The 22,988-nt window shown below is 39.1% G+C and overlaps 1 protein-coding gene across 6 annotated transcripts in view; it reads right to left on the bottom strand.

Moving 5' to 3' along the window:
• Positions 1-296: 296 nt before the first annotated feature.
• Ndufaf5 (NADH:ubiquinone oxidoreductase complex assembly factor 5) overlaps positions 297-22,988 on the bottom strand; it is a 35,786-nt gene continuing 13,094 nt past the window's right edge. For 3 of the 6 annotated variants that reach the window (XM_045156252.1, XM_045156254.1, XM_045156253.1), the window contains 6 exons: positions 16,856-16,895; positions 13,779-13,976; positions 10,997-11,057; positions 1,174-1,257; positions 548-630; positions 297-409 (listed from right to left, as the gene is read on the bottom strand). In XM_045156252.1, coding sequence (XP_045012187.1) covers positions 317-409; positions 548-630; positions 1,174-1,257; positions 10,997-11,057; positions 13,779-13,976; positions 16,856-16,895 — 559 coding nt within the window. In that variant the 3' untranslated portion in view covers positions 297-316. Of the gene's footprint in view, positions 410-547; positions 631-1,173; positions 1,258-10,996; positions 11,058-13,778; positions 13,977-16,855; positions 16,896-21,745; positions 21,850-22,988 lie in introns of those variants that run through there. The other 3 variants (XM_004661527.2, XM_045156255.1, XM_045156251.1) reach the window with 3 other exon arrangements.

Here is a 22,988-nt window from a genome sequence, read left to right as displayed (position 1 = left end):
GATCCTTAGGCTTTGAAAGCTAGGACCTTATCTGTGGAGCCATCTCTCCAGCCCCAAAATGTAATAATTTTAATGTGAAAGTTACCCATTTCTTTCTTTCTTTCTTTTTTTTTTTTTTTTCTTGAGGTAGGTTCTCCCTCTAGCCCAGGCTGACGTGGAATTCACTATGTAGCTTCAGGGTGGCCTCAAATGAACAGCAATCCTCCTTCCTCTGCTTCCTAAGTGCTGGGATTAAAGGGGTGCACCAGCATGCCTGGCTATAATTACCTATTTCTAATGAAAATCCTAGAATACAATAACACTGAAAAGATATTTATTATAAGTTGTTTTTCTCCTGTGACATGAGGTTGTTTAGTTTTCCTAGTTCTCCAAATGACACAGTTGCAGAACCTCGTTCAGCTGGTCTTGCCTAAAAAAATTGATAAAAAGAAAGTTATTAGAACTAAGTCACTGCAGCCCACATTAACCCCTAATCCTGTTTTACAAACAATGAAAAGTAAACAAAAACATGAACTCTCTAAGAAAAGTGATACCTTAATAATGTTACCTGAGAATCATGGTATTTCCATCCTATCATGTGATAGATCTGGTATGTGGCAGGTAATGAACCATCCTCATTTCTGTACATTTCTATAAAGACACATAATGGTGAAAATGGCTTAGCAATTAAGGCACTTGCCTGCAAAACCAAAGCACCTTGGCTCCATTCCCCAAGACCCACACGAGCCAGATGTACAAGGTGACACATGTGTCTGGAGTTCGTTTACAGTGGCTGGAGGCCCTGGTGCACCCATTCTCTCTTTCTCTCTCCCTCCCTTTTTCTCTCTCTCTCAAATAAATAAATAAATAAATAAATAAATAATTAATTAATTTTTTAGTGCAGGGAGGGAAACATACATGCTCAATAAAAATACTTCCTCCAAAGAGAAATGGGCACTAAGATAACTAGGATTTTAAGAATGCCTTACATGAAAAACTGTAACAGAGAGGCTGACAGTAAGAAATTAAGGGCTGTTTGGAAAAAGAGTTTTAGGGTCTGTGTCTTGAGAGGAAAGTCATGAAGTCTACCAGTACCTTAACATGAAAGGAACAGCACTGGTAATATTAAGGACATTAACATGACAGAGCCCAAACTCCTTAATAAGGTACAGGTAGAGTGTGCAACCCACTCACCTCTGTAAACCGCTGCAGCTGCTAGCATTGTGTCTCGGTGCAACAGGGCTTTTCTATTCCAAGAACAGTTGCTCTCACCCATACCTAAAAATACACTACAGGCAGTTTGAGAGAATACTGAAAACACCTGGGGTAGCTCAGTATTAAGAGTTAACTCATTTTATCCAACAGTCTATCTATTCTCAGTCTCATTCCACTTTCAGATTATAGTTAGGCTTTTTACTGATTCTGAAACACAACTACTTGAAGCCTCTTAAACACTAAGGCAGGCAAAAAAGTTAAATCAAAAGGGAAGCCCCACAATGCTTTCCATGCCAGCAACAAGCTAAAGAAAGCCAGCTGGGGAAGAGCACTCTGGATCCCCCAGATGAGTCGTGATTATTAACAAGTGTCTTTCCAAGGGCAATAGGGCACTATGACAATGCCTCACTTCGTCTAAGCCATGTATGTAAGTACGATTGTTAAACATGAAAGAGGGCTGTGAGACACAATAGACAGTACTAAAGCCACATCTTTATATTTTGTAATATTTTACAAAATATAATTTTATAATTTTTTTAAAATTATAATTTTAATGCGAGACTTAAAACTAATTTAGTTCATTTTTTTTAGAGGCACTTCTCTAGTATTTTTAGACTTCTGTACTTAAAGTTGATGGTTAAATACTAAAATTATTATTGCAGTGCTGGGGATGTAGCTCATTTGCCTAACATATGCAAAGTCCTGGGTTCAATCCCCACCGCTGCCAAAAGTAAAATAAAAGTAGTGCTGCATATTTTTCAGTACATACACTTAAACAAAATAACTTTAAGTTACAGAATTAAAAAAAAAAGTCCTTTATGGTTCCTCTTGGTAAAAATTCTTTTTTTTTCCCCATGTGTTATATGTGTGGTGTGCAGGCATGTACAGAGGCCAGAGGTGAACAAAGTATGTCTTCTTCAATATCCCTGTTTGCTTTGAGACAGGATCTCTTGCTTAACATAGAATTCACTGATTCAGCTAAACTAGCTAGGCAGTGAGTCCCAGGGTTTCCTATCTCTGCAACCGCAGTGTTGGGATTACAGCCGTATGCCAGCAAGCCCAACATATTTTTTTAACTCAGGCCTTCACACTTGAGTGGCAAACACTCTCCCACTAAACTGTCTCTCCAGTTCTTAAATATAATCTTTATATTAAACTTTGCTACATCATTAAATGTGTTTCTTACTTTCATTTTTCTAATTAAACAAATCAAGAAATGAAAACAAGCCGGGCGTGGTGGTGCACGCTTTTAATCCCAGCACTTGGGAGGCAGATGTAGGAGGATCACTGTGAGTTTGAGGCCACCCTGAGACCACATAGTGAATTCCAGGTCAGCCTGGGCTAGAGTGAGACCCTACTTCGAAAAACCAAAAAGAAAAAAAAAAAAAGAAAGAAAGAAAGATATGAATACTTCCCAGTATCTATATTCCTCAATAATTTAAAAATCAGTTGTAGGAGCAGGGCATGGTGGTGCACACCTTTAATCCTAGCACTTGGGAGGCAGAGGTAGGAGGATTGCCAAGAGTTCAAGGCCACCCTGAGACTACATAGTGAATTCCAGGTCAGCCTGAGCTAGAGTGAGAACCTACCTCAAAAATAAAACAAAACAAAAAAATCAATTGTAGGGCTGGAGAGATGGCTTAGCAGTTAAATGCTTGCCTGTGAAGCCTAAGGACCCCAGTTCGAGGCTTTATTCCCCAGGACCTATGTTAGCCAGATGCACAAGGGGGTGCACACATCGGAAGTTCATTTGCAATGGCTGGAGGCCCTGGTGAGCCCATTTTCTCTCTTTCTGCCACTTTCCTTCTGCCTGTCACTCTCAAATTAAAAAAATATATTTTTTTAAAAATATTTATTTTTATTTATTTATTTTGAGAGTGACAGGCAGAGAGAGAAAGAGGGAGAGAAAGAGGGAGAGAGAATAGGTGCGCCAGGGCCTCCAGCCACCACAAACAAACTCCAGACCCATGTGCCCCTTGTGCATCTGGCTAATGTGGGTCCTAGGAAATTGAGCCTTGAACCAGGGTCCTTAGGCTTCACAGGCAAGTATTTAACCACTAAGCCATCTCTCCAGCCCTCAAATAAAAAAAAATTTTTTAAAAATCAGTTTATTAACAGTCAACAAAAATTAGCTGCAAAAACTAAATCATCATCTCTCCAACTTCAAAAGGCTGCTAGTATTCTCTAATATAATGAATTTCTGATTCTAAACTCAATGTCCTACATCTTGTGAGTTTAACACCTCCAATTCATAAAGGTTAATAGATCTAAAACTGGTAAGGTAATCATCAACAAAAATGTGGCTAGGTGTTGTGATATATATCTATAATCTAAGCACTTGGAAGTATAGACATGAGGATCATAAGTTCAAGATCACCCTTAGCTTTAACAGACACTGACTCAATAAAATAAAAACAAAGAATATATCAAGGGCTGGAGAGATGGCTTAGTGGTTAAGGTGGCATGTGCAAATGGAGATCACTTGCAGTGGCTAGAGGCCCTGGAGTACCCATTCTTTCTCCCTCCCTCTGTATCTAATGAATAAATAAAATGATTTTTAAATTTTTTTAAAAAGAATATATCAAAAGTCAACAAACAAGAGGGAAGTGGGGAGCTAATTTTGATTGCCATGAATCTGCTGGATGACTCTGGGTCAACTGTTGAGTATTCAAGGTAGTAAACTAAATGTCTCTAAAGGTCTTTGGTGCTAATATTTTAGGTTAGTACGCAATCAATCTTAAAAGCATTCTCCCACACAGTATCAACTGCATACTGACCAAAAGTAAATGGATTCACATCCATAGTGGATGATTGATATAGTGCTTTAGTATCTAGCTCAACTTTCCACTGCCCTGGCTTCCTGACACATCACATGTACACAACAAATGATGCACTAGACATCTAAATGCTTTCTAAGCATTCAGAACTTGGATATGCTAAGTAAGAAATATTAGGTACATGATATCTCTGTAGGTGAGACCCAGCTCAGCAACAGTGAAATTCAAGAGCATGGCTATACAGCACTTTCTTTGACAAGAGAAGCACACTGCCACACTGAACTTCCCTTTTCCTTGTGAAGGAGAACTGACACTTTGGGATCAGAATCTTATGTAACCTAGTACAAAAATAATTCCATCTTTATTAAACAGCCTTTACCATCTTTAAAATGAAAATATACTTTATAGTACCATATGTGAAACTTTACTAAAGACTACGTAGAAAAAATATTTGAGACTCCAGACACAATACAGGCTTGAGAAAACAGAAACAACCAGACACTGAGTTTTTTTATACTTGATCTTAGCCAAAGGCTAAGACATAATCTCTCACAGTGTTTTTAAAGGTAAGTTCAACTGCTTATTAGACAAATAAATCTTATTATGGCTTATAAAAACAATATTGAGTATTGCCTTTAAAAAAGCATAATTGAACTTACCTTAAAACCCACTGTGAAAGCCTTGAAAATCTCATGCATTCATCAGCTGATATGAAACTTGCTTTGCACAATTAAGTCAATATTCTGGACTTTTTTTCTGTGAATTAATAAGAATGGCAGTTTAAATGAGACATACTATAACAATTAAGAAAAAAAAAGCATAATACAAATGAAAAATAGAAAACCAAATATTCCAGTCAGCAAAGCAGCATACCTAGAAGTAACCCCAGCTACTCTGTTCCTCCCACAGCCATTCCTCTTTTTATCCTAACTCTCCTGTAACTTTTTCCATGGAAAAGCACTTAGGATTTCAGGATATTAACTAGGCACTATCTTGCTTCACCAACTATAACTTGAATGAGTTACTTCTGTATGCCTCAGTTTCCTCGCATATAACAAGACAGATTAGCCATGCTAGCTCCAGCCTTAACTTCCACATAAATTGTGCCTCATAAACAATGTGGAACAGTGAGTGAACCTTTTAATAATAAACACTAATCTGAGTCTCTCACTTCTGTACAAGGCTCACCTGAAAAAAAAAAAAAAATCTCAAAATCTCTCATTCTTTAAAATTTCCCATCAAGCAAAAATGGGTAACTGTTGTTCATCAGAAGACTGGAGGTCAGGCATTACCTATTATGCCCGTAGGATTTTATACAGGAAGCCCTCCATGTCACCCCTCTTCATGTTTCCTCCCCCCCCTACTCTTCCAGTTTACTCCCTTTAGCTTAGGTGCTGCCTTTACTGCTAGTCTCCCTGACAATCCAAGCAATTTTAGGACTTTTTCCCTTGTGTTTCTTTCATTTTACATTTGATGACTGTTTGTCTACCTTGGGAGTCTTTTTTTCTCTCCCACAGTATCAGTTAATTGAGATTGGAAGTGAATGAACATAAAATCAACCATTTATAGTTATACCTAGCTTGTTAAGTATCACTTTGATATTATCTTTATACGATTCTTCTTAATTCACCCACAGATAAAAGACATTAAAGACTATATCATGTGATTTTTTGTAAAAGGCCTTATAGTAAAAATAAGAAATCTCTAAAAGGTAAATAATAGGAACAGTTTTTTAAAAAATGTGAGACCTACTTAAAACCCCTAGGAGAACAGAAGGGAGGTGGGCTGGGAAGTGGTTTAACACATCCTTCTAAGGAGCAAAAATTTTCTAAAACTTTCTCTGGAACGTGTTTAAAAACATAAGCAGCTACCTTTAAGATCAGTACACTTAGCCAGAAAAGTGGGCTAACTTTAATATTCTAAAAATGCATGAGTATGCACAATAAGACTCCTAACATCAGATTTAGTATGTTGACTTGCTCGCCTGTAAAATTAAGGTATTTGAAGACTTCAGCAGGCATTAATCCTGGTAAAACAGGCACAAGGAGGTTGAACTAGGAGTATCAAGAGTTTCAGGCCAGCCTGACATACGTGGTAAAACCAAAGGCTAGGGATTCAGCTCAGTGGTAAAGCGCTTGTGTAGCATGCACATGGCTCTGGGTTTGATTCCCAGAAACACAAACACACACACACACACAGAGAGAAAAAAAAAAAAAAAAAAAAAGAACTTCAGAGCACTGCCCAATTACTTTAAAATCAGTGGGGAGTACCTTTTCCAGCTAATAGGCCTAATTTCTCATCTCTTTTGCTTTTTTTCTTGAAATGAATCATGAACACAGCACTTACAATATACCAGTACAAGCTGGGCATGGTGGCGCACATCTTTAATCCCAGTACTCGGGAGGCAGAAATAGGAAGATTGCCGTGAGTTCCAGGCCACTTTGAGACTCCCTAATGTATTCCAGGTCAGCCTGGGCTAGAGTGAGACCCTACCTCAAAAAACCAAAAAAAAAAAAATAAAATAATAATAATAATAATAATAATAATAATATACCAGTACAGAAATGAATGCTGTATTTGAAGAACTCTTTTTATTGTTATTGGAGCCTGTGGTGGTTTGGTTCAGGTGTCCCCTATGAACTTATGTGTTCTGAATCCTGGACCCCCAGCTGGTGGCAATTTGGGACTGTGATCCTCCTTCCTCCTAGAGGAGGTGTATTGTTTGGTGGGCTTATGGGTGTTATAGTCAGCTTCCCCTTGGCATACTCTCCTGCTGCTGTTGTCCACCTGATATTGATCAGAAGGTGATGTCCACCCTTTGTTCATGCCATTGTTTTCCCCTGTCAGCATGGAGCTTCCCCTCAAGTCTGTAAGCCAAGAGAAGCCCTTTTCTCCCGCAAGCTACTCTTGGTCAGGTATTTTCTGCCAGTAACGTGAAACTGACTGCAACAGAGCCTACAAGAGAAACCACCAGCTCACTATCATCTCTTAATCCTTTAGATAAAAGGGCAGCATGATTCTACCAGGGTGGGTTTAGCATTTGGAGAAGTGCTCAGAAGGGATTAGTGTGATATTTTATTGATCTTTATCAGCTTGAGCACATACCTAGTTTGCCAATCCAATCTTTTTTGTTTGTTTGTTTTATTTTTTGAGGTAGGGTCTCACTCTAGACCAGGCTGACCTGGAATTCACTATGGAGTCTCAGGTTGGCCTCAAACTCATGGCAATCCTCCTACCTCTACCTCCCGATTGCTGGGATTAAAGGCGTGAGACACCACGCCCGGCTAATCCTATCTTATTTTATGAAAAGGGATTAAATGGTAGTGTACAACTACAATGGGTGAAATGGACCTTGTTATATAACAGGTAATTAAAAGAAGCAACAGGGAAGCTGACTCAGTAGAGAAAGTGCCTGCTGTGCAAGCATAAGGACCTGAGTTTAGATTCCCAGCACCTAGGAAAAAAGCCAGGTGTCGTGGTGCAGGCCTGTAATCCAAGCACTGGGGAGATGGAAACAGAAGGATCCCTAAAGCTAGCTAAACTAGCTGAATCAGCAAGCTCTAAGTGTAGGGGAGACCCTATTAAAAAAACAAAAAAGGTGGAGCCGAGTGTGGTGGCACATGCTTTAAATCCCAGCACTCTGGAGGCTGAGGTAGGAGATTTGCCATGAATTCAAGACCAGCCTGGAGCTAGAGTGAGTTCCAGGTCAGCTAGGACTAGAGTGAGACCCACTTCCTTGAAAAAAAAAAAAAAAGGTGGAGTGCAATCAAGGATGACAATCTCTGGCCTCAATGAAAACATACACACACACACACAAACGCACGCATACACACATGCATATACGCCCACACATACCACATATGTATACATGAAAAAAAAAAGAAAGAAAAAGAACAAGGCCAGAACCTTTCTACAAATGAGCAAAGACAACAGCAACAGGGTAAATTAAGCAGCAAGAAACAGAGGCAAGAGTTTGGTACCTAGTGCTGTCACTCAGATTCAAGTCTTCTCTTTGGGCCTAATTTTTATCTCTTATAATATATGAGTAAAAGAGTTATCAAGATGGCAACTGAAAGAGACAAATGCAGCAAAGTTTACAAAAAACCTAACTGCATGATTCTGGTTTTACAGACATGACTTGAACTCTGCCAGCAATCTCCCATTCACAGGAACAAACAGCAGTTCAGTATCACAAATCTCATGAAGGAGGCCAGCTGAAGGTCTCTTGAGAAAATCTTACACCAGCACCTGTATCAAGTGGCAGATGTTTATTTTTTCGTAACTCACCTCCTTTGGAGGTGGGACATAGGGTCTATATTCCTATAGTTCTCAAAGTTCCTTCCTGGATGTTGCTTCCTTCACACTGTCAAACACCCTTGACCTGCAGAAGACTGGACCATTTGGCCATAACCTTCTCCCATTCCTGCCCGCTTATATTCAGACATGTGGCTATTTTCCTTTTTAGTCTCTGTGCATGCTCATCTTCCTTCTCCCCAGCTGCTGAATAGTTAAGCCCCCATAGGTTAGTACCAAGCCATTTTCTCTTCTCACTACATGCCCTTGTCCTATGTAGGCAACTGCTTTGAATACTGCCTATGCACAAAGGACTCATTTTCTTTTACTCTTTTGAAATATTTTTTAAAAACTTCCATCCTTATAAAAACATAAGCCACAGTAATTCCTTCCCCCCTACTTTTCCCTTAATAACTCTACTTTCCATCATATCTCCTTCTCCCTCTCTATCAGTCTCTACTATTTTGAGGTCAAGGTCATAGATATCCAGGCCATTTTGTGTCTGGAAGAGTGCACTGCAATGAGTCCTACACTTCCTTTGGCTCTTACAATCTTTCTGCCACCTCTTTTGCAATGGATCCTGAGCCTGTGAAAGAGATGTTTACTTTTTCTTCCTCTTGTTAAGGCATAGTCTTACAATAGCCCAGGCTGCGCTGGAATTCGTTCTATAGCCCAGGCTAGCCTCAAACTCACAGTGATCTTCCTAGCTCATCCTCCTGAGTGCTGGAATTATCATGCCTGGCTTTTATGACTCACCATGCTAGTGACCTCCTCTAAGATGCATCTTATACTGAAATGCCTCCTTGACATCTCTGTGATAGTGCACTACCACTTCATACCAATTATATTCAAGTGTAAATGAAGAGGCATTCCTACCCAACCATGGTTGTCTTCTACTACCTCCTCTGTACAGGGTACCAGCTGTTTGGGTATGCACTCAAAACTCAGTAGTTATGTTTGAAATGCTTCTCTTCTTGGTCTTGCTATATCAAGCCCATTAAGAACTCCCAAACTTCTCTTCTAAATACATGATATGCATCTGCCCTAGTCTAAACCACCACCACACCACACACAATTTATCCGAAGTTTTGTTTTGTTTTGTTTTTTGCCTGAGGCTCAACTATTTTCTTTCTATCTAGTTAACTTATCTTCATTTCTTTTTTTTTTTTTTTTTTTTTAAGATATTCTAGCTAGGTATGGTGGTGCAAGCTTTTAATTTCTTTTTGTTATTTTTATTGATTTATTTGAGAGAGACAGACAAAGAGAAGGAGAGAGAATGGGCATGCCAGGGCTTCCAGCCATTGCAAAAGAACTCCAGACTCATGCGCCCCCTTGTGCATCTGGCTAACGTGGGTCCTGGGGAGTCAAGCCTCAAACCGGAGTCCTTAGGCTTCACAGGCAAGCGCTTAACCCCTAAGCCATCTCTCCAGCCCACTTATCTTCATTTCTTTAGAGCATAGCATAATCACCTTTACTACGGAAAGTCTTCCTTGCTAATTCATTTTTAAAAATATAAATCAGATGCAGTGTACCCATTAAAATGCTTGATAAGGGGGTTGGAGAGATGGCTTAGCGGTTAAGCGCTTGCCTATGAAGCCTAAGGACCCCGGTTCGAGGCTCAGTTCCCCAGGTCCCACATTAGCCAGATGCACAAGGGGGCACACACGTCTGGAGTTCGTTTGCAGTGGCTGGAAGCCCTGGCTCGCCCATTCTCTCTCTCTCCCTTTATCTGTCTTTCTCTCTGTCTGTCACTCTCAAATAAATACATAAAAAATGAACAACAAAAGAAAACATAAAATGCTTGATAAGGATAAACTCTCTTAATAGGGCCCATTATGATTTGAATGTAAAATGTTCCTCACAGGCTCAGGTATTTGAATGTTTGGTGTCAGGTGGTGGCAGTGTTTTGAAAGTGTGAAACCTTTACAATGTAGGGCTTACTAGAGGAAATGGGATGCTGGAGTAAGGCTAGACTTTGAGGGTGATAGGTAAGCCTGCTTTCCAGCCTGGTCTGCTTCCAGCCTCTTACCATGATATCCCCAGCTACCTCACCCTCACCACAATGCCTTTCCTACCATGTATTTCCTAAACCATGAGTCAAAATTTCTCCCTTAAGTTGCTTCTATCAAGTAGTCAAGAAGAGTTAACTAATACAGGTCTATGAGGTCCTGCTGCATGATTTGACTAACATCCATTTATTACCAATTTTTATCATTCAACTCCCCTTATTGTTCTCTAGTCACAGCTCTTCTTTCTATTCTTACCATGCTCTTCTTGCAATAGGTCTTTGCAGAATCTTTTCTCTTTGCCTAAAGCTCAACTCCTTCCTTCTACCTACTTAGCTTGTGTTTATTTCTTTAGAACAGCATAATCACCTCTTTTTTTCTTACCCAACTATCTGTGTGCATAGCATAACTAGACCTGGGATACCAAATACTAACAGAGTGTCACTTATGTGCTCTGCCACAAATGTACCATCTAAGTTCTGCTGTATTATTCTAGAAGCAACATAATCACTGAATGCTCCTTCAAAGCACTGGTTAAATTCCAATTTAACTTTTGATTTTGTTGATAGCTGTCTGGTGTCTCCCTTCTCCACTTCATATCATAAGGTCCATGAAAAGAGTCTGCTTGCTCCCCTTGAGTGGATCCCTTGTCCTTATGCCAATGTCTGACAAAGACGCTGAAAATGCCTCCCAAATGGAGTATAAGAGTTCTTTAAAATACCTTACCTTGTAAATCTTCCATCAACTCAAACATTCCTGGGTAGTTAACTTGAATTTCATCAGTGTCCTATTTAAAAAGAAAAAGTAATATTCAGTTAACATTCATCATTAAAAAAACCTGAAAAGGAAGCCGGGTGTGGTGGCTCACACCTTTAATCCCAGCACTCAAGAGGCAGAGGTGCAGAGGTAGGAGGATCACATGAGTTCGAGGCCACCCTGAGACTACACAGTGAATTCCAAGTCAGCTTGGGCTAGAGGGAGACCCTACCTCAAAAAACTAAATCCAAAAAGGGTTTGGAGAGATTTCTCTGAACATCCTATGGGACACAAGAAGTTTTCTTTACTTTTTCTTTCCTTAAAGCTAGTGATGGAACCTGGTTCATGCTAGACACACGCTCTATCACTAAGCTACATCTCTAGTTCCTGTAGCCCCAAGAATCATATTTTTTTTTTATTTTTTTTGTTCATTTTTTATTTATTTACTTGAGAGTGACAGACACAGGGAGAAAGTCAGATAGAGGGAGAGAGAGAGGATGGGCGCGCCAGGGCTTCCAGCCACTGCAAACGAACTCCAGAGGCTTCCAGCCACTGCAAACGAACTCCAGACGCGTGCACCCCCTTGTGCATCTGGCTAATGTGGGACCTGGGGAACCGAGCCTTGAACTGGGGTCCTTAGGCTTCATAGGCAAGCGCTTAACCACTAAGCCATCTCTCCAGCCCAAGAATCTTATTTTTAATGTTCTACACAAATATCACCTGGCTTATAGTTGATTTAAGATCTAAAACTGCTGAATGAAATATCCCTCACTGTGAAAGGTATCTTCTTAAAACCCCAACAAACTGGTCCTAATTCTTTACTTGGAAAAAATACCAAATAACTCTGTTCTAAACCTAACTGTGTTCTGTATCAACTATCACCCTTTCCTAAAGTCTTTGAAAGTTATTCTGCTTGTTGACACTACTGTTTGTTTGTTTTTGGCGGGGTAAACAAATTTATACCTCATTACAGCTTTGATGTTTTCCTGGACAGTTAACATCAGTATTTCCAGCCACTGCAGCACAAGCATCAAGCCAAACAGTCTTCCTATTTCTTCAGATATTTCCAGTCTACTCCTAGTAATCTAGCCAATGACTGTATCGGCTTTCTCAGGAAGAGGGTACATGGATGGCACACACAGTTCATTTCGCAAATGAACTACTGGGCAATGCCTACTCCATCTCTTTTTTGAACACTGATGCAGGAGCCTATTGTACAGAGGCAGAGACCACTAATAATCACCAAATATTCTGGTGTCCCTTGATATTTAGTCTCAAACATTATCTTTTCTGGACAAATAAAGGAAGGACCAAGCAGTAAAGTGCCTCAGAGCTTTTGCTAGGCCATCTCTTTAGCTGTGGTAACCAGCAACCTTAGATGGCACAGCTGAGAAAGGGGTATGTAAAGCTGAGGGTATAATGCAGTGGTACAGCATTTGCCATACAAAAGGACTCAGATTCCATCCCCAGCACAGATGGATGGCTGACAAATGGCTATGTATCCAATCAGCAGAGGTCTATGATATGATAAAATTTATGTTAAGCACTAGTGATGTAAGGGATTGTCCATATGAGACAATGATCCTAAATTTAGATATTATTAGAGCACCATTAAATGAAAACTCTCTATTTAATGACATACCACACAGCTGTCTGGGCTATATAAGATCCACTGTATATCAATGTTCTATCCTATCACAGTACCATGCTGAATCTATATTTCTATGAATTCTTTCTAGAAATCTCTACCCCTAAAGGAGTAGAGCATGCCCTACCTTGACTAAGCCTAGGCCTAAAAATACAAAGTCATTTGTACCTCATATAACACTGTTTCCACTGAAGGCTGGGGACAGGAATAGTACTATAAATGTGCTTATAGATAACCCTTCTCCATCATCTGTAATAAACTTAATCCCACATTACGTCTAACTTGATATTTGAAGGGTCTGATGGGATAATAGAGTTAGACAAGTCTTAATTAACTTTGGTACTTCTTTTTTATTTGGAGCTACTTATTGCATCTTTACATTCCTAACTTATGTCAATCAAGTTGTATGCACAATAAACATGATCTTTACCTTTCAAAAAACAAAAGTGGGGCTGGGGAGATGGCTTAGTGTTTAAGGCACTTGTCTGTAAAGCCAAAGGACCCAGGTTTGATTCCCCAGATGCACAAGGTGGCACATGCATCTGGAGTTCATTTGCAGCGGCTGAAGGTCCTGGTATGCCCATTCTCTTATTTGCCCCTCTCTCAAATAAATAAATCAAATTAAAAAACAAAAAGGAGGGGAAAGGAAGAATGAGCAAGTAAGCATGACCATTTCAGAATACTATCAATATGTGTAGTTTCCTATCATTAAAATGAAAAGAGAAGAGTCAGTCAATAAACTGTTTGTTATGCAAGCATCTGGACCAGAGTTTGGATACCCAGCATCACAAAAAAACTGGACATGGCTCTGGACACCTGTATTCTCAGTATTGGGAAGGCAGAGACGGAGGATCCTTGGGGCTTACAGAATAGCTAGGCTAGTTGAATTGGTGAGCTAAGTTCAGTGAGACCATGTCACAAAAAATAAGGTAGAGAGGACAATAACCCATGTTGACCTCTGGTCTCCTCAAGCATGTGCGCAAATGTTGGTGCTCATGCAAACATGAACGTGCACCCACATACACATCCACATGCAAAAACTAAAGAGAAAAAAAGTTGTTTTGAACAGTGAGCAGTATAATTAGACAGTTACTTGATAGTTACCACAGTCAGTGTATTAAAGCCAGCTCTCCCAAGCAGATGTCCTAGGTCATTGACAGCAGTGAAAGGAGAAATATGTGGAGAAAATCCTCCTTCCCTTTCTGTTTCTGCTAACTGCAAAGAGCACCGAAGTTCATAGAGTGTGTCACCTCCAAACATTGCACCAACAAACACTCCATCTGGTTTTAAGACATAATGAATCTGTAATAAACACAAGATGACAAAACTAGTTAAAATTTATAGAAAAAAAAAATCTAAAGAATAAATGTACAGTGACCAAGTAAGTATTTTAATGACTACCAATTTTATTTTTCCATATTAACCAGGAAGTATATGACAGCAGACAAGACTCTCAGGAAGCGACTGTTATGTGTGGTGATAACTGAATATACACTCAGCAGTGACAATATATCTATGTAAGAATAGGTTGGAGCTGGAAAGATGTTTTAGCACTTAAGGCACTGCAAAACCAAAGTACCCAGGTTCGATTCCCTGGGACCCACATAAGTCAGATGCTCAAGGTGGCACAGGCATCTGGAGTTTATTTGCAGTGGCTGGATGCCCTCGTGTGCCCTTTCTCTTTCTCTTCCCCTCCCTCTGCCTCTTTCTCTCTCAAATAAATAAATGAATAAAATTTAAAAAAGAATAAGTTTATGTTTTCAAGTTTCATAACAGACACAACTGACTTTTATGATCAGAAAATACTAAGAGAATAAAAAGTTAATCATGACAGACTATCAAAATTGCAAATTATGTGTCTGTGCCCTTTAGAAAGTCATTTGGTAACCACTCCCACCAAGAAATGGAGTGCATTTCCCTACTCCTTGAATATGGGCTAGCCTTATCTTAGTTTGGCTAAAAGAAAGTAGGAAAAATGACAGCATGAGTTTCAGTCTAGTTGTCTTAAGGAATGCATGCTTCCTTCCTCCTCCGCCTGCTGTCTTAGCACCCTGCTCAGCCATAACATCAACTAGCCTGGGCAAGATAGCTGAAGGTTGAGAGACCTGTGAAACAGAAATCAGCCAGTTGTTCTGGCTGAGGACATCCTAACCCAGTCAGTTCCTAACCTGGTAGCTGATGACAGACACATGAGTGAGCCAAGCCAGATGCAAACTTTCCTAACTAAACCCAATCTACAAAATTGTGAGATAAATAAGTAGTTGGGGTAAGCCACCAATTGTGTAGCTTATTAGATATAGGTAAGAGAAGGCTAATCCATAGAGAAATAATTATGATTCACAGCATTAACCCAGTAATATATTAGTTTCCTTTAAGAAGTAATTTTTCAGCTTTACACAAAATCAATTTTTAGTCTTATGCAAATAGTGGCCATACTGAAATACAGAATCACAAGTCTTTGTTCAGTGATCAAGAGAATCTTAAACTGCAATATGAAACCAGTTTTGACTACCCTCAACAGTAAGGACAAGAATGGAATTCTGAAGTTAACCCTAATCTAAGCCATGGTAAAGTAATCAAAGCACTGTCATGATTTATCTTCAATATATGACAGAGCAATTACAAAGCAATATATTAAAAAAATTAAAACCAAGCTGGGTGTGGTGATACACGCCCTTAATCCCAGAACTCGGGGGGCAGAGGTAGGAGGATTGCCATGAGCTCAAGGCCACCCTGAGACTACATAGTGAATTCCAGGTTAGCCTGGGCTAGAGTGAAACCCTACCTGAAAAAACAAAAAATAATAATAAAAAAATGAAATAAAGTCTTTGGTTTATTTTCTTCTGTCCTTCAGTGTCAAAGCCTGCTATTGTTATCAAACTCTATTTTAACAAGTTCCTAAGGTTTAGTCTCCAGCTCTCCAAAGCTCCTCTACCTCACAGGACCTATCATTTAAAATTCCATGAGGGCTGGAGAGATGGCTTAGCGGTTAAGCGCTTGCCTGTGAAGCCTAAGGACCCCGGTTCGAGGCTCGGTTCCCCAGGTCCCACGTTAGCCAGATGCACAAGGGGGCACATGCGTCTGGAGTTCGTTTGCAGAGGCTGGAAGCCCTGGCGTGCCCATTCTCTCTCTCTCCCTCTATCTGTCTTTCTCTCTGTGTCTGTCGCTCTCAAATAAATAAATTAATTAAAAAAAACAAAAAACAAAAAACTAAAATTCCATGAAAGTGACTTTACAATCTCTACCTTCAGCCTGAACACCTTCCCCAAACTCTAAACTTTTCTTCATGGCCATTTATCTCTGCAAGTTCACCACCCTCTCATTCACTCCCCACAAGCAAGACATTATCCTCCAACTAACTTCCCTTATTGTTATATTATGGCTAGTTCCCATTTTTTATTTCTTTTAATCATCACCATTTAATCCTACTTTACTAGTTATTTGCCCAATCATCCTGGTTCAAAACACAAATCGGAACTCTGCCTCTTCCCTGGCTTTCAAGTATTTTTCCTATCAAAGTTTGCTTAGGAAAAAATATTTTTCTAAAGCGAGATTTGAAGAAGAAACACAACCTGAAAATAAGATTATAGGAAAAAACTATCCACCTCCACGCATTTCCAGTCCTCATGGTCTCATCTATTTCTTAAGTAAAGCAATTCCCAGTCACCTACTGTTTTGTTCCTTTCCCTTTGGCATTTCCCAAACCACCATGGCATTAATACAATCACTTATTATAACTGATGGATGTATAAGTTAAATGCACTGAAAAATAACCTAGAATTCCAATGTAGTATATAAAAAATACTTGATTTTAATCCATTCTCTACCTGTCAAACTTATAAAAAGAAATAGTTTGAAAGAACAGAAACATCTGCTAGTTTCTGATTAAAAAAAACAGAGTATAGTATCAAAAAAGGTTTTCTTGGGCTGGAGAGATGGCTTAGCGGTTAAGCGCTTGCCTGTGAAGCCTAAGGACCCCGGTTCGAGGCTCGGTTCCCCAGGTCCCACGTTAGCCAGATGCACAAGGGGGCGCACGCGTCTGGAGTTCGTTTGCAGAGGCTGGAAGCCCTGGCGCGCCCATTCTCTCTCTCTCCCTCTCTCTGTCCTTCTCTCTGTGTCTGTCGCTCTCAAATAAATAAATAAAAATTTAAAAAAAAAAAAAAAAAAAAAGGTTTTCTTACCTGTTCAAGTGCTCTAGGGAGATCATTCACCCAGTGCAAACTAAAATATAAATAAATATTTGCTTAAGTTTAGTTAGTATAATTATAACTAGAATGTCACAAAAAGGTATTAATTTTGAATTCTGAAATTGCATAACAAAATTCACTGATTGTTTTAAATAAACACTGCCAGAGGAAAACCTCTCTGCTGTCACACTATAAAATTCTGCCATATCAAGGTGTCACTTGCTTAAATAAAAAACCTGGTATTATCTAATTATTTTTCATTACTTGCTAAGGTACAAGTCATCCCTACTAGGCATTTCTTTCAAAAGTGGAACTCTCAGTCAAAGGAGATGGCTTACTGGTTAAAGGCACTTGCTTGCAAAGCTTGATGGTCTGGGTTCAATTTCCTAGGACCCAAAAAAAACGAGACACACAAAGTGGGGCATGTGTCTGGAGTTGGTTTGCAGTGGCAGAAGGCTCTTGTGCATCCATCTTCTCTCTCTCAAGCAAATAAAAAAACCAAAAATAGCTGGGCATGGTGGCACATGCCTTTAATCCCAGCTATCGGGAGGCAGAAGTAGGAGGATCACCGTGTGTTTGAGGCCACCCTGAGAGGACTACAGAGTGAAGTCCAGGCCAGCCTGAACTAGAATAAGACCCTACCTTGCAGGGAGAACCAAATATATTTTTAAAAAGTGGCACTGAGACCTGATTTGAAAATATGTTAATAATATCTGATGTCATCTTCATGTAAGCACATCAATTAAGTCAAACAAACTAGACATAACACCCTTTCTTCCTTAAAGATTTTTACTGTTTTTTGACCGTGTGTGTGTGTGTGTGTGTTATCGGTGTGTTCATATGTATGGGTTGGGGGCACATGTGCGTGCCTTCCGCAATCACTTTCCACCTTATCTTTTTAGACAGGGTATTACTGAACCTGTTGCTCACCAAATCAGCTAGACTAACCAATAAGTCCCAATGATCCTCCTACTTTTGCCTTCCCAGTGCTAGGAGTTTAGGAACATGCTTCCATGCCCAGCATTATACATGGGTACTGGGAACCAAAATTCAGTTGCTCATGCTTCCATAGTAAGCTCTTTACCTACCAAGATATCTGCTTAGCCCTTTTGTGTTTTTTTTGTTTTGTTTTGTTTTGTTTTGTTTTTTTAAGGTAGGGTCTCACTCTAGCTCAGACTGACCTGGAATTCACTATGGAGTCTCAGTAGGCAATCCTCCTACTTCTGCCTCCTGAGTGCTGGGATTAAAGATGTGTGCCACCACGGCCAGCTTACTTAGGCCTTAAATGCAACTTGTTTTATCTTTTATTTTGTTTGTACACAGTGGGTACATGTGTGTGGTAGCCAGAGGACAATCTCAGGTCTTAGTCCTAACCTTCCACCTTGCTTGAGACAGGGTTCCTTGTTGTTCATCACTGTGTACCTCAGGCTTCCAGGGACTCTCCTGTCTCCATCTCACATCTTGCCATGGCAAGCTAGGATTATAAGAGATGTGTTCTATTGATCCTAATTCAGGTCTTTACATTTGCATGCCAAGTGCTTTACCCAGTGGGCCATTTCTCCGGTTCATTATTGTAGTTTTCCTTTTTGTTTTACTTGCTTTTATTTTTTTTACAGTACTGGAGCTTGTATCTACATACAGCATTATATAAACTAGGCAAGGTCTTTACCACTGAGCAATATCCCTAGCTCATTACAATGGAGTTTAGTTCACAGTAGAAATGAAAGGAAGGTAGATTTCCTACATATTTCCATCTTCATATCCACAGATTGTCACTGACATCCCCCACCAGAGTGGTACATGTTACAATGCATGAACTTCTACTGACACATCATTATCATGCAAAGTCCAAAGTCTATGTAAGAGTTCCCTCTCAGTGGTGGTATACATTCTATGTTTGGATAAATGTTTAACATGTATTACCACTATAGTATCATACAGAGTGGTCTCACTGACCTGAAAAAAAAAAAAAAAAAAAACTTTTGATCTAGGGACTGAGAAGATGGCTCCGTGGTATTTGCTTACAATGCCTGCCAGCCTGGGCTCAATTTCCTAGCTATCCATGTAAAGCTGGGAAGGTATTCTATTGCAGCAACAAGAATATATTTTCAAAAAATTTTATGATCTGCTGATTAACTCCCACACACCTCGTATAAACCCTAGCCACCACCAAGCATATTTTAGTGACTCCATAGTTTTTTTTTGTGAGGTAGGGTCTCACTCTAGTGCAGACTGACCTGGCATTCACTCTGTAGTCCCAGGCTGGCCTAGAACTCACAGTGGTCCTCCTATTTCTGCCTCCTGACTACTGGGATTAAAGGCATGTGCCACCATGTCTAGTTCATAGTTTTGTGTTTTCCAGAATGTTATACTGAAGGACATCTTAGTTGCCTCCTAAACTTAAGTAGCTATAAATGTCCTGTGTGCATACTTTTGTGTGCATATAAGTTTTCACTGTTTTGGTAAATATCAAGGAGCCTGAGTGCTGGATCATAATGAAGTATATTTAGGTTGCCAGAAAAATAACCAAATAGTCTTGAGGGAAATGTGTGGAGGGTTCGAGGGACAAAGGAGAAAGGAAAGTGACTGGAGAGATCAGGGAAAATACAAAATCTCACATGTTTTTTTAAGATGATGAGAAAAAAAAAAAGCACTGTTTTTACACTTAAAGTTAAGGAATTTCATGTATTTTCTTCTAATTTGGTTTACTCTAAGAGTGTAGTCATGTATGATGGTAAGACCCATATTCTCAGTCTCTGTAGAAAATGGACAATTGCTCCTGATATAGTTAGCACCTTTTTTTCTAAGCTTCAGGAGAGAACTGAATACACATTCTAAAGCAGACTGCTGTAAACTCAAACATATCTTTCATGTTGCTTTCTGACAATTATTAGATTACGTACAACCTAAGGAAATGCTATTACAAGCTCTACCAGGCGTATGAGGAAACTGAGAACAATTGAGTTACTTGCAGATGGGCTGAAGTTGAAACTTGGGTTCTGACTGCCTAGGGCTCTTTCCTTTACACCTATGCTTTTCCTTTTAAAATAGAAATACTGTGTACTTTGGCAAGCCAGCGCAAATGAGCCAACGGGTGCAATAGTGGCACATCTGTCATGGTAGAAACCAACTGCCCTCCAATTGGACTGGAGGCCCGCTCCACGGGGGGAAACACATCCCTGATACTGAAAACTTAAAACAGGGGTATTCCTGTCTGGAAAAATGTATATACTATGCTTATCAAAGTGCCCAGTAAGCACTTCTCTTAATATTTATACCCTTATGTTAACACTACTCTCACTTTGGGTAGAGAATCTTCTCTTTTCAGATGGCAATGACTTTGGGATGACTCAGAAAGTATAGTGCTGGAAAGATGTGACTGAGTAACATCTCGATCACACCTTCCAAGGCTCAGGGTATAATGAGGAAGAGGTGGCGGAAAGAAGGTAAGAGCCAAAGGAAGGGTAGGACTCCTTACAACATGCTGCCTCCAGACATAAAATGGCCTGCATATCCATGACCTCATAGTGCCTGACACTACCTACACAAGACCATCATAAGAGAAGGAAAAGATCATGACATCAAAATAAAAGAGAAGACTGATTGAGATGTGGAGGGGATATGATGGAGAATGGAATTTCAAAGGGGAAAGTGTGGGGGGGTATTACCATGGGATATTTTTTATAATCATAGAAAATGTTAATAAAAATTGAGAAAAATAAATAAAAAGAAATATTGTGTACTCATAAAAAATTTGCTTAGTATATGGAAACAAGCAAGAAAGAAGTAACAGCCTCAATAAAGCAAACAGCAATTCTGGACCTCAGGAGCCTTCTGGGCCATAAGGACTCTTAGTGATGAAACCAGGAAAGTCCTGAGAAGACAATGATGACTATAAAAACAGCCATCAAAAGGACTGAATTACATGTAGAGAACAGAAGGAAAGACCAGCATGTAACCACATCATTTGAGAGGCAGAGATAGGAGGATCACCATGAGTTCAAGGCCACCCAGAGACTACACAGTGAATTCTCCAGGTCAGCTTCAGCTAGAGTGACACCCTACCTTAGAAATCTGCCACCCCCTAAAAATCCATTTAACTATGGAAGATAAAACAAATAAATAAGATGCTATGGAGAACATTTTATTTTTCTCTATTAGATTTTGAGTTCTTTGAGATAAAACTCTGTCTGATTCAATGTATGTTTTCCCCAAAGTAGCCTCATCTGTTATAGTTTACTCAATAACTTATGATACATGTTTATGCAATAAACAAAGTACATGGTAGAAAATGTGCAAGGAAAAATAACCATGAGAACTAAAAATCTGTGTACAAGAAAAGAATTAAAGTTGAAGGACATACTAGCTTTCCTTTAAGTGCAAATGACCTTAAGAAGAGTGTACTGACAAATGACAACAGCAGCCAAGGTCTTTCACACTGCTACCTCCATCAATACCATTTCCAGAATACTACTCACTAATGACCTTAACAAGTTCTACAAAGTTGGGGGATAAAGAACAAGTTGAGGTGCTTTAGCACTGTATTTCTACTAGAGAGCACTGAATCCATAAACCATGACCAGAAAAATCTTGTAATTTATAAACCAATATACCTGGGTTAGAATTAGAAAAAAATAATTTTCTATTGCAGCTCAGTGGTAGAGTACTTGCCTAGCAGAACAAAGATTCAATCCCTAGTAACAAACACACAGAGGGAGGGAGGGAGACAGACAGAGAGAGAGTTAGTTCACTCTTTTATTTGTTTTCTGTACCCCCTAAAGAGTAAACTGTTATAGCTAAATTTGACCTATTTATAACACACACACACATATATATATATATTTTATAACATATATTTTTTTAAAGTACACATGAATTACCAACCTTAAGCTGCTAACCACCAGGTCAAATGTATTTTCTTGGAAGGGAAGGAATTCTTCATCAGCTAAAACACTCACAGTAGGGATATCTGTTTCTAAACAATTTTTCTAATGGTTAAAAAAAAAAAAAGATCAAAACATACCTGTACAGTCTGAATAACTAATAAAATCATACAATCATTGTTAAACTGAAGTAAATATTACATTCACTTAGTTTCTATCAAAAAACAAAAAGTGGCACAAGAAGGTAGTCAAATTTTTTTCTTAAATATCACTTAAGACCAGGCAAGAAAACAAACAAAACAAATTAAAAAAAAAAAAAACACAAACAAAACAAACAAAAAACCACTGGCTAGTTGCTTGAACAAATAAAATAATGCTACCTATCCAAGAACAAATCTCAGAAAGCTGAACATCTTAGTACAGCAACTGAAGTCATAGGGTGTTAGATGAAGGGTCAGTGAACACTTTTATATCCTTTGATTTTAAAAGCCTAGAAAATATAGGAGAAAAAATGCCATATTTGTGAAAAACTAATTTTAAACCTGGTAACAGCAAAATAAACATAAACTGGGGCAAATATTATTGTATGACTTATGTATGATTTATGGAGGATTAACACCTCTAAAATACAAACACTTACAAACAACCTAGATTAACAACATGTGAATCCTTAAGGCAATGATGGAAAGGCATAGACATGTGACAAAACTATTTACAAATTCCACAAGTAAGGAAATACCAAGATCCACCAGTACTTGGTAGGGTGAAGTAGGAGGATTTCTATGAGATAGAAGCCAGCCTGGGGCTTCATAGTTAGTTCCAGATCAGCCAGGCTGATTAAGACTCTACCTCTAAATTTAAAAAAGACAAGAAAAGTAGTGACAATCAATAGCCAATTTAATTGCTAGACTAAACTAGCAATTAAAGAAAACAGACATTTCTAATTTTTGCTTATTGAATTGCTAAAAAAATGATTGCCAAAGACAAGGAGGAAAAAGCATTTTCATGTAATGCCCTTCCTCATTAACTCTTTCCAAGGGTAATCTGGAGATATATATTGAACATGAAATGCAAGGAATCTATGAATTCTACCACCACGGATTTACTCTACTCACAAAAGTAAACCAAATAGACATAGTTACTTTACATAGGAATGCAGACACACTGTTGATATTGCAAAATAAAACTACCGACCTTTCAAGAGACTGAGCTACATAAACCATGTTGTATTCACCTACTAGAAT

Source organism: Jaculus jaculus, chromosome 8 (assembly GCF_020740685.1).
Source record: "Jaculus jaculus isolate mJacJac1 chromosome 8, mJacJac1.mat.Y.cur, whole genome shotgun sequence".
NCBI classification, from domain to species: domain Eukaryota; kingdom Metazoa; phylum Chordata; class Mammalia; order Rodentia; family Dipodidae; genus Jaculus; species Jaculus jaculus.
The sequence above is the reverse complement of the archived record's forward strand: the minus strand, read 5'-3'. Positions and strand labels throughout refer to the sequence as shown.